General features: G+C 45.1%; 1 protein-coding gene across 1 annotated transcript; it reads left to right on the top strand.

Moving 5' to 3' along the window:
- Nucleotides 1-3,994: 3,994 nt before the first annotated feature.
- Nucleotides 3,995-5,810, top strand: LOC123450406 (60S ribosomal protein L27-3-like). The gene is made up of 2 exons (XM_045127680.1): nucleotides 3,995-4,400; nucleotides 5,803-5,810. The coding sequence occupies exons 1-2, from the start codon at nucleotides 3,995-3,997 to the stop codon at nucleotides 5,808-5,810; spliced, it is 414 nt and encodes a 137-aa protein (XP_044983615.1).
- Nucleotides 5,811-17,319: the final 11,509 nt, after the last annotated feature.

Here is a 17,319-nt window from a genome sequence, read left to right as displayed (position 1 = left end):
AATAATTAAATGTGGAGTTCCGTCAATATGCAACTCGATGCATATTAAGCTTCACTTAATGTGTAGCGTTTGACTGTGTGAATTGCCATGCCATGCCTTGCATATTTGAACTAACACTAGTAGCAAATGGCCCATTTGTCCCGGTTCCAGAGACCCATTAGCCCCGGTTCCGGAACCGGGACTAAAGGGTCGGGACTAAAGGCCAAAACCTTTAACCCGGTTCCTTTACCAACCCGGACAGAAGGGCCTCCACGTGGCCTCTGCGGGGAGCCCAGGCAGGAGGGCCTATAGTCCCGGTTGGTAATACCAACCGGGACGAGGAGGTGGTTTTTCTTGAATGGGGGGGGGGGGTGTTGGGGGGTTTTGGAGGGTTAATTTAGGGGTTTCATATTGTGTTAGCTAGCTAATAGAGAGAAGTGTCCTCTCTTTCTCCGTGATGTAGAAGTAACGACTTTAGCAAGTTATCCTCGGTCTCTTAGGTATTGTGGCGTACCGACCATTCATTTACGACATCTGGGATAATGAACCCAACATCGAAGATTAATCCACACATGAATCTAATCCGCTTTCCTTCCCCCAATGATATAATAACCAATCATGATCATAATAACAAATCATCATGATAATCATGATCAACATCATCATCATATTAATATAAAAACTCTTGCATCACTATAGCTAATAATCATCATAGTCATCACCACCAACACTATTTAATCACCATTTTCGTCAATGAGACATCATATAACAAAAGTTGGTCACTAGTCATAATCACAACTCCTCCTCCTCCTCATCATCAACTATAACACATTGTAGCACATAATAACACATTGTACCTAGGACCTACTCCTCTCTCATAGGACCTACTCTACCCTCTCTTAGGCAGAATATCATAAAACAAGATACGCCCTGACTCTCCATTATGGAGAATGGAGATCATCTTGTCTCCCATTCTTGGCGTACACACAATGTTGCTTCCAAGTAGCTCTCTACGATTGACCATGCATTTTTTCCAATCTTTGATTGTCATTTCATCGGTTTTAGAAATCCGGTATGGACAAGAGTGATGCAGATACCTAGGCTGACCTGGCCGTGCTGGTCGTATGCTCATAACATCAACGCGACCTCTTGGAAACATCAGATGAGGCACACAGTCTTGCGGGATTTTCTGTTGAAAAACATAGTATTAACTTTGTAGCTAGCAATGTAGTTTAGTTTTGCAAGAATTTATGCAAAAGATGCACGGATGTCGTAATAGTAGAAAATCTTACCATGCAAGCTCCATGCATGTTACCGTAGTTCGCCACGTGCACTAGTGGCACGTATTGACCATAATGTGGGGGAATTTGCTGATAGGTATTGTAATACTCAAGATCATTGATAAATGCGACAAGATGATGTTTCTCCTTACAGGTTATTTCTGCTTCATCATTGTAGTAATAGGTTCTGTCTACCATCTTCCGTATATTTTTTGAAGAACGAAAATAAGCTATCAATGGAAATAAGTTGTCAACTATTTTTAAATAAACAATATAAATTACTTAATAAATATGGTTGAGAAACTCACATAATGGTAGAACTGGAGGCGTCTGCACATCGACCCAGATGTCGATATTACCTTCAATTTCATCTTTCGGACGAATATCAAAGGTGATAAGCATATTAGGCTCGAATGAATAACCTTGCATAGTGCTACCCAAGTTTTGCATTCAAAAAAAGAGTAGGTGTCTGCATTGTACAACTTTACGGCAAAAGTATAACCATGCTCGGTCCTCAAGTGAACTATCTTTACCTTCATAGTTTTTCAGTACTGAAACCAATCTTATCCAAGACATAAATTCTTGCATGGCAGGGGATACGCTAGTAGAATAGTAAAAAATAAAAATTATAAGTTGAAGCAAAAGAAGTCATGCTTAATTACGAAAAAATAATTATTGTTGTGACTTACTGTATCCACTTCGAAGTCCTCATCCAGCATGATGCTGAAGCACCTATCATCAACTAGGTGAGGCGTGTCGCACAGGCCGCTCTCGTCTTGGCAGTATTCACACATAGAGAATTTCTTTTCGTCATCGGACATTTCCTATGTTCATAGTTGAAACATTTAAAATCGATCAAAGGCAACTACCAGGAAACTTATATAACATATCACTATTAATTATAAAACAGATCACTATTACTCAATATGCAACGTGTTGACTTTAGGTCTGTCGAGTCTTTCCTTCCTAAACACACACATCACAAGAACACTAAGACATCTCTATATTCAGAATGCATCATCCTTTACATACACACTAGGAGGTGTTCTGTGCAATAACATACACAAATCAAATAAATGACATATAACTCATCATCATCTTACTCATTTAACAACTCATGAAAGTCATACAAGGAGAAACACAAACCTAAATATAACCGATATTATCACTAATACATCTCGAATATTATCATACAATATCACTAATAAAAATCCAGTTGACGTCTCACGGTGCAGGCGGTGGCAACCCAAAGATAAGGAACCATCACCGGATCATAGCTCGGGTGATGTCCCTAGAGAACCTGCCAGGTATTGGAGAACCTGGCATCCAACGCAACCATGTAGCGACAGACGTGCTCGTCCTCCTCCTTGACACGGTGACGTACCACCTCCGTGGGGGCCAACTCCCGCGGCACCGATAGTTTCCCAAGCGACCGCCACCAAAGAAGCTCCGGGTCAACGATGAGACCCGGATTCCTCACCAAGGTGTGCCCCCCGGAAGGTAGCACCTCCCAGTGCCAGCCCGCGCGGAGCCCAGTCCTGGACATGGCGCCTGTCAAGCAGGCTCTCGCTGACCACTCGACGACGAGGATGCGGCCGGGCATCATTGATGTCGAGACAAATTCCTCTGAGAAAATTTTCTTATTGTTTAATGTTTTAATTTCTAGTTATCATTTATACAATAATCATCTCATTTGAATTTAGCTAGCGCCCACTACCTATTTTTCTCAACATGCAAGTATGACACCAAATATACAATAATAAAACACAATATATATATATATATATATATTGCAAATATTTCCGCAACAACATTCGGGGTTTGAGTAAATATTTTGCAAATATACAAGAATCATATCCTAGCAAGAACCCTAGGCATGGGGATGTCTCACCAGAGGTTTGGGTCGGTGTCGGGGTCGAGGCCGGGGTCAAGGTCGTCGACGGGCTCGGGGCGGGGGCGGCGACGATGACGGGCTCGAGGCGGGGGCGGCAACGGCAACGGGCTCGGGAGAGGCGACGACGACGGGCTCGGGGCGGGGGCGGCGACGGCGACGGGCTCGGGGGTGGCGACGATGACGGGCTCAGGGCGGGAGCGGCGATGGCGACGGGCTCGGGGGCGGGGACGGCGACGGGCTCGAGGGTAGCGACGACGATGGGCTCGGGGGCGGCGGCGACGACGGGCTCGGGGACGGCGGCGACGACGAGGAGGAATGGATCGGCGGCACCGGTGCGGGGCAAATGGGAGAGGTTGGGGAAAATTCAATAACTTCCGCCTTATATGCAAAAACCTGTTGTCCCGGTTTGAGGAACAAACCGGGACCAATGCTGCCCTTTCGCCCTGGTTGGATCCACAAACTAGGACTAAAGGTCATTTTTCAGCAGCCTAACGGGCGGGAAGAAGAGACCTTTAGCCCCGGTTTGTGCCGCAAACCGACACTAAAGGGAGTCTTTGGTCCCGGTTTGTTCCACCAACCAACACGAAAGGATGTCTTTGGTCCCGGTTGGTGCCACAGACCGACACGAATGGCCTGTGCCTGCCACGGCCGAGGTGCTTGGTGAAGAACCACCAAAAACAAGACCTATTCTTCACATGATTCAGCGAAACCCTAGCGCCGCCAACCCTATATAATCTCCTCCCCACCCATGCCGCCAGCTTTCCCCCGCCCACAGCCTCCAACCCCTCCCCCAACCCGAAATCCACCGGCGGCGTTGCAGCGCGACGAGAGGAGAAGGAAGATGGTGAAGTTCCTGAAGCCGGGCAAGGCAGTGATCCTGCTGCAGGGCAGGTACGCCGGGAAGAAGGCGGTGATCGTGCGCGTGTTCGAGGAGGGCACCCGAGACCGCCCCTACGGGCACTGCCTCGTCGTGGGCCTAGCCAAATACCAAGAGAAGGTGATCCGCAAGGACTCGACCAAGAAGACGACGAAGAAGTCCCGCGTCAAGGTCTTCCTCAAGCTCGTCAACTTCACCCACCTCATGCTCACCCTCTACACCCTCATCGTCGACCTCAAGGAGGTGGTCTCCGGCGCCCCCGAATCCTTCACCACCAAGGACAAGAAGATCACCGCCGCCAAGTCCGCCAAGGACAAGCTCGAGGAGAGGTTCAAGACCGGCAATAACAGGTGGTTCTTCACCAAGCTCCGCATGATTCAACATGATTCGACATGATTCAAGAAATGCCAACAAGATCTATTCTTCACATGATTTGACATGATTCGACATGATTCGACATGATTCAACAAATTCCAACAAGATCTATTCTTCACATGATTCAACATGATTCAAGAAATGCCAACAAGATCTATTCTTCACATGATTCGACATGATTCCACATGATTCGACATGATTCAAGAAATTCCAACAAGATCTATTCTTCACATGATTCGATACATGAAACATAACATCTCATATAGATCCACACTAAAAACAGAGTCTTCATGGGCAGTACCAAAACAGGACATCTTAAGCACTTATTTGAACTCCAGACTTTTTGTGTGTTCAAAATGAACCATTCAAGGCCACATCATCAATTTTCAACACTTTCTCACTTCATTTGGTATTTTTCATGCTTTTACTGATTTTTTGGAGCTAAATGACCCAGAAATTGAAAAGCACTACAAATGAACTCTTAATAGGTTGAAAGTTGGCATGGTATCATCATTTCACCCACATAGCATGTGCTAAAAAGTTGAGAGGGTTGCCGCAAAAACTGGATGCACTTCGTGTACAAATCGGACAATCTCTTTTGAAGTATGAGGGTTTCATACGAAAACTCATCTGTTACAAAAGGCATTTCATTTTTTCGAACTTATTTGAACTCCAGACTTTTTGTGTGTTCAAAATGAACCATTCAAGGCCACATCATCAATTTTCAACACTTTCTGACTTCATTTGGTATTTTTCATGCTTTTACTGATTTTTTGGAGCTAAATGACCCAGAAATTGAAAAGCACTACAAATGAACTCTTAATAGGTTGAAAGTTGGCATGGTATCATCATTTCACCCACATAGCATGTGCTAAAAAGTTGAGAGGGTTGCCGAAAACTGGATGCACTTCGTGTACAAATCGGACAATCTCTTTTGAAGTATGAGGGTTTCATACGAAAACTCATCTGTTACAAAAGGCATTTCATTTTTTCGAACTTATTTGAACTCCAGACTTTTTGTGTGTTCAAAATGAACCATTCAAGGCCACATCATCAATTTTCAACACTTTCTGACTTCATTTGGTATTTTTCATGCTTTTACTGATTTTTTGGAGCTAAATGACCTAGAAATTGGAAAGCTCTACAAATGAACTCTTAATAGGTTGAAAGTTGGCATGGTATCATCATTTCACCCACATAGCATGTGCTAAAAAGTTGAGAGGGTTGCCGCAAAAAACTGGATGCACTTCGTGTACAAATCGGACAATCTCTTTCGAAGTATGAGGGTTTCATAGGAAAACTTATCTGTTACAAAAGGCATTTCATTTTTTCGAACTTATTTCATTTTTTCCACATGGGTTCGTGTATTAAAAACCATTACAACATATCATGAATAGAGAAGTGACCAAATTAACAGAAATTCACCATTACATTAAAGCCAAAGTACAGTAGTGACCAAAATAAATACATAACGTTCTTACATAGTTCTCATTATTGAACAACATATAGCTCTCTAGAGCATCTAATTAGAACATACATTGAAACTATTAAATTTAAATGCAACAACAAATGTGATCATAACCGCAACTAAGGTATAAATTGATCCAATGAGATAATGATACCAAGCCTCAGTATGAATGGCATATTTTCTAATGTTTCTAATTTTCAAGCGCATTACATTCATCTTGATCTTGTGATCGTCACGCACATCGGCAACATCCAACTCCAATATCATCTTCTCCTCTTCAACTCTTTGTAATTTTTCTTTCAAGTAACTATTTTCTTTTTCAATCAAATTTTACTTCTCGGCAAGAATTTGTATGTCGGTTCGAATTTCCGGTTCACATACCTCCTAGATTAAAAAAATCCATGTCACGTTGGTCAGCATAATTGTCATAAACACTAAATAAAACAAATAGTTATACAAGATAATATATACCAAATCCAAATCATAGACAAGACGAGGGCCGACGGAGGCGGATACCAAAACCATCACACTATATAATAACAAACAATAATAGAAGTAAGAAAATTACACAAGTATTTATCTAAATCATACAAGTCAGAACTTTTTCTTTTAGAAAGAAGATAAGAAGAAGACACTAACCACGGTGGTGCCGATGCCGAGATGGGTGCGGGCGATCGACGGCGGTGAGGACGGGGATGGGACACAGACGGACCGCCAAAGCTACACAAAACTAGAGGAAAATGGAGCTTGGACAAGGAGCTTCGAGAGGAGAAAGCTTAAGTGTGGCTTGGGCATTTCATCGAACACCTCATGTGCATAGGAGGTGAGCTAGAGCACCACAAAGCTCTCCCATGGCCGGCCAAAAAAAACAGAGCAGTGTACTTCTCTGCTCGCGGCCGGGTGATATATATAGGCCAAGCATTGGTACCGGTTTGTGGACGGAACCGGGAGTGAAGGACAACATTTGGTATCGGTTCCAGCCAAAAACCGGGACCAATTGTTGTGGGCCAGGAGCGAGGCACATTCGTCTCGGTTCGTGTCTGGAACCGAGACCAAAGGGGCCAGACGAACCGGTACCAATGGCCCACGAGGCCCGGCCGATGCCCTGGCCTCATGAACCGGGACCGATGCCCCCATGGGCCCTGGTTCAAGTGAACCGGGACTAATTGGATTCCATCAAGTGGAAGAAAGCCCTCTTTTCTACTAGTGTGGACATGCATCATATTAGGTTGTGCATCATGTCGTGCATGTGCTGTGGTGAATATCGTGTGTTGATTCTTGTTTCCGCTTTGCTTCGTCTCGATAGAGTCCGAACCGCTTCAGAGTGCGAGAATCCGTTCGACTACGTCGGCTCGTCTGCTTCACACAGTCGTTTTTCTTCCAAGCGGGATTTCAGGCAAGATGAACATTTCCCCAGATATCAGTACTATCGTTGCCATGCTAGTTGTTTCATTTCTATCGTTGTGTCTCGCTGCCTACCACATGTTAGATATCAGCCTCCAAACATTGCCATGAAACCTTCAACCTTTCTACAACCTAGCTAACCACTGATTGGCTATGTTACCGCTTGCTAACTATTGGATAGCGTTGCTAGTTGCAGGTGCAGTTGCTTTCATGTGCAAACATGAGTTCCTTGTTATATCACCATATTATTGCTAATTAATTTAATGCACCTATATACTTGGTAAAAGGTGGAAGCCTCGGCCTTTCTAGCCTGATGTTTTGTTCCACCTTTGCTGCCTTAATTTTGGCTACCGGTGTTATGTTCCACAAATGAGCGCTCCTAACATGCTTGGGGTTGTTATGGGGACCCCCTAGATTCTCGTTTTGGGATAAAGCTCGTTTGGCAAGGCCCAACATTGGTACTATATTTGCAAAACATAATAATTCTGTTAATACTGAAAAACATAGGGCGTCATGAACCCGAGGAGTAATTCAACATAATACAGGGAGGGCCAGTGCTGATGGTGCTGGTCCAATACAGAGCACTGTGCGGGGCCAACCCGGGGCAACTCGGGAGATTTCTATCAGGCCACTGTACGCATCGCTCATCCATCGTGTCCTGAGAACGAGATATGCGGCTCCTATTGGGATCGTCGACACGCCGGGTGGCCTTGCTGGACTTGTTTTACCTTTCTCCAGCATCTTGTGCGAGGGATTCTGAGGATGCTTTGGGTCATCTCGAGGTTGAGGTTTTCCAATAGGAACCCGACGAGATCACGGGTTTCCCTGATCGAGGTCATTCGGCCGCAGCATGTGGTAGTTTGTCATGGACTAGTTGGAGCACCCCTACAGGGTTAAATCTTTCGGAAAGCCGTCCCCGCGGTTATGTGGCAACGTGGAAACTTTTTTTAACATCCGTTTCAAGATAACTTGAAGCAAACTTAATTAAAACTTGCCAACTGAGTGCGTAAACGTGACTGTCTCTTTCGTGAGCTCCTTCTCCGATCGAGGAAATGGCGGGGTTGTGTCTGACGTAAGTAGGTGTTCAGGATCATTCATTTGATAATTATTAGTTCACGTCCGATATGCGTTGATCATCCCCTCTTTATTCTTATACTCGTAAGTTAGCCACCTCAAATAAATGCTTAGTCGCTTGCTGTAGCTTCACCACTTAACCATACCTCCCCCATTAAGCTTTGCTAGTCTTGATACCTTTGGAAATGAGATTGCTGAGTCCCTGTGGCTCACAAATTACTACAACATGAGTTGCAGGTACACGTAAAGTGATATTAAGACGTGAGCGCGATGATTGTTCATTTGGAGTTTCTTCTTCTTCTTCTTCGTCGATCTAGGATGGGTTCCCGACCGGCAGCCTGGGATAGCAAGGATGGACGTCGTTATTTTATTGTTTGTTTTTGTCTGTAGCCGGACCCTTCTCTCCTCCATGATGACTGATTATGTTGTTGTGTTAATGTGACTCTGATGTAGCTTGTGGCAAGTGTAAGCCAACTCCTTATACTCATCTTTTCAGTACATGTACTTGTAACGATATCCATTCTTGCGAAACGACGAGATGCATTTCTATCCCTGTCGAGGCCCTCGCGCCAAAATAAGGATATGACCACATCTTGGACATTACAAGTTGGTATCAGAGCAGTACCGACGTAGGAGCCCCCTTGATTGATCGAGCTTGGCCGAGTCGAGTCTAGTAAAAACTATTTTGAGTCATAGTTATATCGGAGAGTAGGTTTCTTTTTCCTCCAAGTCTATGCTCTGGTGAGGTTCATGACTTAGGAAGTTTTAATTCTACTCCTCTTCTCACTCAATTTTTTTAGGATCATGCGGATATTTTAGGGATCTATATGATGTTGATGTGACGGAGTTCTGACTTGGTGCCTCCTGCTATGTTGATTTTACTCCGGGGAGTTGAGCTCCAAGGGATTCTTGAGCACATCGTTATCATTCAAATTTCTTAGTATCTCAGGACGGAGGATGTTCGAAATTGCTTCAATAGTAGTAGTGGCGAGATAAGCCTGGCATCCCCTGTACTCGTGCACAGGGTTCGGGGGTACCGCCATACTTAGTATTGTTGTGATTACGAGGATCTGAGGTAGATGAAGTTTCTGAGATTCTAGTTATGTGTTGAAAGATGTGATACACTGGACGGGTTAGATGCTAGGAGTTGAGTGATGGACTTTACTCCTTGTATCCGTGGAGCTGATTGTATGACCAAAAATTTCGGGAGTTTTAGGTGGGAATTCAAGTAGTTACTTATAGGACAATCTTCCAACAGATGCTTGGTGTGAGGTTGGGGTTCGACATCTAGTGGATTCGTTTGTTCATGGTCGTCTTAAAGCGGTTCTCGTTGTGTCTTAAAGAGTCCTTGTAGCTTGCTATGACTCGGGGACGCTTCGTATGTCGTGTGCACTGCCTTGTACATGATGGCTACTGTAGGATAGAGCTAGTGCGATCCTATCCACGAAAATATCGGACGAAATCTCTGTCATGAATTTGTTCTGGCTTGTTTTGTAAGCCTCATCCTTTGTTTTGTTGGAGTATGGTAATTCGAGTTGCTTCGATGTCAAGTGGTGAATTCATATCTTTCCAAGAGTGTTCTCATATTTTGATGGGAATGTTGATTCTTTTTCTCAATCAAATTGTCTTATCAATTCTTTTCAACTAGAGTCGTCATGTCAATTCTTTTCCATCCGATGTGCTTCTCTTCAAGTCAGTTCTATCCTTTTCAAGAATTGCAAGATCAATCTCTCATTTGTTTCTGGAGTTCGTCTCATCTGTCCCAAGTTGTGTTTGTTTTTCCCTGCCCTCCCTCCCCTTTTCTTCAATGTTTCAGTTATCATCCAAGTGCATTGTTGCTTCTGCTATCTTTTTTTCTATCTTATCCGGTGATTCATTGTGAAGATTCTCAGGAGTTTCAAGTTCATCGTTCTTCATTCTTGTTGTCTCTCCGGTGGATTCGATTCAAGTTATAGGTGTTCATCATATGCTTTTCATCCTTTAAATTCTGTCCCATGTTTAATTCTTATCAAGTCTTTCTTGTTGTCATCTCTCTTTATTCTATCTGTAGTGCTGAAGATATCTCAGAAGTTTATTGTTTTCAATCCTTTCAATTATTTCGAGGTTCTCAACCTCATCAAGTTCTCATCTGTACTGGTGCAATATTTCTCTTCCTAAGCAATTGTTTCAAAGGTGGTTTCTTTTGAGTGGGCCCATAACCCATAGGTTTTTCCCAGGATCTTATCTGGCTCTTGTAATCTTTTCCGGAGATCTCTTAATCTTTTCAAGTGTGACGTAAGAATGGTTTCCATCAGCCATAATCCTTCTCCAGGATCATTTGCAAATAATTTCTCATCATTGGCTCAACCTTTGCATATTCTTTATTCCGGAGTGTCTTAGTTATTGTTGGTGGTGTTCTCCTCATCATTTTCAGCTTGGAAGACCGAAGGGGAGTTTCTCTCAAATCTTGCTTCATTCTTCTGAGATTGTCATTTCAGCTTGGTGCTATTCTTCTCAATTGTTGTCAATCATGAGAAATTCCTTCCATATCTATCCAGTGCATTTCAGATTTGATTTCATTCTCGATCCTCCAAAGGCCGTCATTTTAGAAGATTTCTTCGCTCTCTACTTTCAACTTTCATTCTCAAATTCTTCTCAATTGTTGTCTCTTCGATCATCTCTCAATTATTCCAGTTCCTTGTTGAAGTTTTCTTTTAGGTGGCTCAAGATCTCTTCATTCTCAAGGTGTTCTTCAAGATTCTTGTGGTAGTACCTCAAGTTCAAGTATTCTATCTCTTGCATTTCAAAGTGCAATTAATCCTCCTTTATCCTTTGAGGTGGTGTTATAGCGTTCTTGTTAGTGGATGAGTCCCAAAAAGAAGTTGGTTCAAGAATGAGATATTTAAACCCACCAATTCTTTGATCATGAGATATTTTTAACCCATGGTTTCTTCATTGAGTTATCTTGGATTAGATTTCACCTAAACCTCTTCCTAAGGATTGTTGGTATTATGGTGATTATCGTTGATCCAAGTTCTCAATGTATCCGCTTGGTGTAAGAAGTTATGCATATCTTGTTGCTACCAATCATTGTTTCTGTTAGTGGCTGGTTGTCAACTCATTATTTGAGATGTTTTCCATAAGCCCACTACAAGCTTGTTCTTTTCGTTGTTGGTTTTTCCAACAACTCCGTTCAATCCTTCTTCTAGATGCTTCTCAAATTCAATTGTGGTAGTAGTTGTCAATTTCTTCTTCATTCTTTCTTCTCAAAGATCTAGTTTCTTTTCTCTTGTTCCGGAGTTGTGGTGATGTTGCTCTCTTCAATCTATCATCTTGTTCTTTCAAGATCACGTTCTCTTCTTGCCTATTCAATTTAGTTAGTTTGTTGTGAATATTGTCAAGATCTTTCCATCTTATCAAATTTTGGCCTCTTTTCCTACCGAAGTGCTGCCGAAATTTTGTTTGAATTCTTGCTTGTTTCTCGTATCATTCTTCATCTCTATGCAACCTTCAAGATTCATTGGTTTCACTTGTTTGTCACAGAAGCGAGTAAGTTTTACTTATTGCTCTTTCTCAACCTCTTACCCTTTTCATTCTTAGATCTCGGGGCAAGATCTCTTGCTAGTGTAGGAGAGTTGTGACAGCCCGAGACCGACGCTCCAGAAGATTCCCCTTTAATCCACTTCTCATCATGTGATTCGTATGGTTGTCGCATTCATCATCACATCATCTGCATTGCATCGGCACTCCGTTGCTGCCAGTTTTCAAAACTTGCAACCGTTATTAGTTGCTGGTTCTCCCCGTTTTCATCGTTGACCATTTTGAGACCAACCACACACGCACACGCCCGCGACATCGTTAAAATTTTGTTTTCAAAAATGTGGATAAAACTTTCTCGGATTGGGTTGAAAATTGGCGTGGGGTCTTATTTTTATGTAGGTAGGATGCTTGCCAATTTTTGTCGCAATCGGAGCTCGTTTGATACCCGTGCCGTTAATCATACAGCGACACTATAGTCAGTTTAATTGTCGGACGTTCGATGGTTTAAAAACTTTGTCATGGGCCGCACCATTTCCTTATCATCCCTACATAGCCCAACTACACAGCCCATTAGACCCATCTAGCCACTTCCTCCATTCGTGGTCGTCGGATCGCGATCGGACAGACGAGGTCCAACCCACCATAGACCAAACCCTATATAAGAACCATCCCGTGGAGGAGCTCTCTCACTCCACTAGGGTTCCCCACTAGCCATTTTTGCAGCCACCCCCTAGAAAAATACCCCACCTGCTAGCTCCACCTCCTCTCTCCCCGAAATCCAATCTCAAGTCAGATCTGGACCATTGGTTATCCATCCAAAGGCCGAGATTCGCACAGTTTACCCACCTACCGAACACGTCCGTGCGAGCAATCAAACATGTATGGTGACCGAAGTGAGAGCTGAGCTCCACCCGCATCCCCTAGCTCTGCGCCTCCCGATCCCCGTCACCTGGGTGCCGCGCCCCTCTGGCGAGCCGCGCCGCCAGGCCACAGATCTGGCCGGAGCGCCTCCTTCCTGTCCCTTCTTCACCCTCTCTTCTTCTTCCCTTCAACCAGCTCTCTCCCCTCCCGTTGCTGGTCCCCATGGCCATGGGAGCGAGCTGCAAGCCACTGCCGAACTCAAGTGGAGCGAGCACAACACCCAGATCAGGCATGCTCGGCCTTGCCTCGTCGCGAGCTCCAAGCTGCCGTCGCCACGCTGGTTTCCCTCGTCGGAACAGTGTCCGCGCCGTGCCTGTGCCAGCCATCACGCTAGATCGAGCGCTGGGTCGAGTGCACGGACGTTTGTAGCAACCATGGTGGGCCGCGCCCAGTGCCACCACTAGGCCCAGTTGGCATTAGCTTCGCCATGGCCCATTCGGCCTGACCGGCCAACCCAACGCGCCTCGGCCTGCCCCGCTTCGCCCCTGGTGCAGCCGATCGGGCCGAAGCCCACGAGGTGAGCCCACCGCAAAGGCGTTGTTTAGTTGTTTTGTCGCACATGCGTGTAGGCCCAACTGCTGCAGATCCGGCCCGTATATGTTTTTAAAAGGGATAATTGCATTTGTGCCCCTTGTTGGGTCACACTCGATTGATTTGCCCCTAATTTTTCAATAATTGTGATTTTTCCCAGCTCACTTCACTTGCCTTGTGTTTTTGCCCTTCCGGCACGGTTCCGTCCAATCACGGTTCGCCACGTAGTGACTGATAACTGGACGGAACCGTGTCGGAAGGGCAAAAACACAAGGCGAGTGAGGTGAGCTGGGAAAAACCGTAATTATTGAAAAATTAGGGGCAAATCAGCCGAGTGTGTCCCAACTAGGGGCACAAATGCAGTTATCCCTTTTTTAAACCCGCGATTCTGCTAATTTTCAGAAAAAGCATATTTTCAAACGCCCGTAGTTTTTAAACCGTGCGTCGGATCGCGACAAGCTAGATATGGAAAACATGTAGATCTTCGCGTAGAATAATATTTTTCATCTCTCATGCATAATTAAAACTGTTAGCTATGTCGTTTGCATTGGTTTGTGTATCGACGTGATAAAAAGGTTTAATTCGTACCTAGTGAACCGTAGCTCCGTTGGAGATGAGCCATATATGTAAATGGACTAGAATGACGAGTAGAATCACGTGAACCACTTTGTTTTGCCGTTTAACAAACATAAAATGTTATCAGGACAAATCTGGACATAATTAGAATGTAACGTGTGGGGTCAGTTCTGAGATGCTATATGTTGTTTCCGGCCTCATTTAAAATGCTTAGATAGGTAGTTTATTTGTGCTTCACCCCGTGCCATGTTTAACAACATTTAATATTGCTGTGCAAATAAACGGGAGTTAACTAGGGTGCCATGAACCCCAGGAGTAATTCAACATAGTAGAGGGAGGGCCAGTGCTGATGGTGCCGGTCCAAAATAGAGCACAGTACGGGGCCAACCCGGGGCAACTCGGGAGATTTATATCAGGCCATTGTATGCGTCGCTCATCCGTCGTGTCGTGAGAACGAGATACGCGGCTCCTATCAGGATCGACGACACGCCGTGTGGCCTTGCTGGACTTGTTTTACGTTTCTCGAGCGTCTTATGCGAGGGATTTCGAGGGTGCTTTGGGTTATCTCAAGGTTGAGGTTTTCCAATAGGAACCCGAGGAGATCACGGGTTTCCTTGATCGAGGTCATTCTGTCGCAGTGTGTGGTAGTTTGTGATGGACTAGTTGGAGCACCCCTGCAGGGTTAAATCTTCCAGAAAGCCGTGTTTGCGGTTATGTGGAAACGTGGAAACTTTGTTTAACATCTGATTCTAGATAAATTGAAGCAAACTTAATTAAAACTTGCCAACTGAGTGCGTAACCGTGATTGTCTCTTTCGTGAGCTCCTTCTCCGATCGAGGACACAGTGGGGTTATGTCTGACGTAAGTAGGTGTTCAGGATCATTCATTTGATCATTATTAGTTCACGTCCGATATGCGTAGATCACTCCCCTCCTTTATTCTTGTACTCGTAAGTAGCCACCTCAAATAAATGCTTAGTCGCTTGATGTAGCTTCACCACTTAACCATACCTCCCCCATTAAGCTTTGCTAGTCTCGATACCTTTGGAAATGAGAATGCGGAGTCCTTGTGGCTCACAAATTACTACAACACGAGTTGCAGGTACATGCAAAGTGAAATTAAGACGTGAGCGCGATGATTGTTCATTTGGAGTTTCTTCTTCTTCTTCTTGTTCTTTGATCTAGGATGGGTTCCAGGCCGGCAGCCTGGGATAGCAAGGATGGACGTCGTTATTTTATCATTTGTTTTCGTCCGTAGCCGGACCCTGCTCTTCTTCATGATGACTGATTATGTTGTTGTATTGATGTGACTCTGATGTTGCTTGTGGCGAGTGTAAGCCAACTCCTTATACTCATCTTTTCAATACATGTACTTGTGACGATATCCATTCTTGTGAAACGACGAGATGCGTTTCTATCCCTGTCGAGGCCCTCGCGCCAAAATAAGGATAGGACCGCATCTTAGACGTTACATATGGTTTGAGCATCCGCTTTACCGAAAGCTTCTTTCCTTCCTAGAGATAGCATTTTCCCTTCTAGCTATATTATTGGCAATAACCCTTTGTCGGTGTACTAAAATATGGGGGCTTGAGTATTGAAGGAGCCGCAACTGCCGGCCGGACAAGACCCTACCGATCAACACCAGACTTCATACTACAACGTGCGAAGACCAGATGCGAGGCCCCGACAAACCAGCTTGCCGGGAGGAGGAAAACCACACACCAACCGTGCCCGACAAGTCCCCTCCAGATCTCCGCCACTCCACCTCATCGGGCCGATGCTCAACATCAGTGAGGTGTCAAGCGGGAAAGCGGTTAGGTGGGCCTGGTCAAAGGCGTGCAATTGCTTTAACGACACCCATCCCATGGCATGTCATGCAAATAGAAGGTAGCTGGAAGAACAACACAAAAGGAGAGGCTTCCCTTGTCGGGGAGCATCACGAGCGCACCACCTCACGACGCATTTAATGAGTTTGTCTCTGTCTGTTAGAGTTAGGTATTTCCCACTGTTGCTTCTCTCAGTAGTTTTGGTAGTTAGCCAGTGGACCATTCTTCCACAAAATGACCAATTTAGCCATTCTGGTTGCCCCTTAAACTATAAAAGGAGCACCATGAATACCTTTAGAAAGGTCAAAACCCTGTTCACTCCCATGGGTAACGTGGCATGGGAAACAAAATTTTTCTTACGCTCACCAAGATCAATCTATGGAGACTAATATCTACGAGTAGGGGAGTGCATCTACATAACCTTGTAGATCGCTAAGCGGAGGCATATATAACGCGGTTGATGTAGTCAAACATCTTTGTGATACAAATTGCAATCCGTCCCGTGATCCCATCACTATCCATCCCGCGATCTCATCATGATCCGTCCCGATCTTGTGTCCAACAGACGACACCTCCGCGTTCAGCACACATACAACTTGATGACGTCTCCGCCTCCTTGGTCCAACAAGCAAGGGCGTAGTTGTAGATGAGTTCCCCGTCAGCGCGACGACGTGACGGTCGTGATGGTGTAGTTGTCCCGGCAGGGCTTCGCCAAACACTATCGGAAAATCTAGAGGAGGAGGCGATCTAGAGGGAGAGGGGGAGGCTGCGCTGTGGCATTGTTGTGTTGTAGCCCTCTCTACCCTCAAGTATATATAGGGGCAGGGGTGGAGGCACCCACCCCTAGGGTTTCCTCTTTGGGGTGGCGACCAAGAGTGGAGGCGCCCTAGAGGTGGCTTGCCACCCAAGGAAAGGTGGCGCTGCCCCTAGGGTTGGCCCTCCCACAAGCCAAGTCGCATGGGCCTAGGTGGGGAGGTGTGCCCAGCCCACTAGGGGCTGGTGTGCATCCCTCATAGCCCATGCGGCTCCTCCGGGGCTGGTGAGCCCTTCTGGTGGACCCTCGGAACCCTTCCGGCACTCCCGGTACGCTACCGGTGACGCCCGAACCTTTTCCGGTGACCAACACATAACTTCCCATATATCATTCTTTACCCCGGGACCATTCTGGAGCTTCCCATGATGTCCGGGATCTCACTCGGGACTCCGAACAACTTTCGGTTACCACCACACATAACTCATTAATACCCAATCATCATCGAACTTTAAGTGTGAAGACCCTACGGGTTCGAGAACTATGCAGACATGACCGAGACACTCTCCGGTCAATAACCAATAGCGGGACATGGATGCCCATATTGTCTCCTACATATTCTACGGAGATATTTATCGGTCAAACCATGATGTCAAGGATTCAATCAGTCCCGTATACTGGTCCCTTTGTCCATCGATATGTTACTTGCTCAAGGTTCGATAATCGGTATCTGCATACCTAGTTCAATCTCGTTATCGTCAAGTCCATTTACTCGTTCTCTAATACAAGATCCCGTGACTAACTCCTTAGTCACATTGCTTGCAAGCTTCTTGTGAAATTGTATT

This window comes from Hordeum vulgare, chromosome 4H, assembly GCF_904849725.1.
Source record: "Hordeum vulgare subsp. vulgare chromosome 4H, MorexV3_pseudomolecules_assembly, whole genome shotgun sequence".
NCBI lineage: Eukaryota > Viridiplantae > Streptophyta > Magnoliopsida > Poales > Poaceae > Hordeum > Hordeum vulgare.
This window is presented reverse-complemented; position numbering and strand designations above follow the sequence as displayed.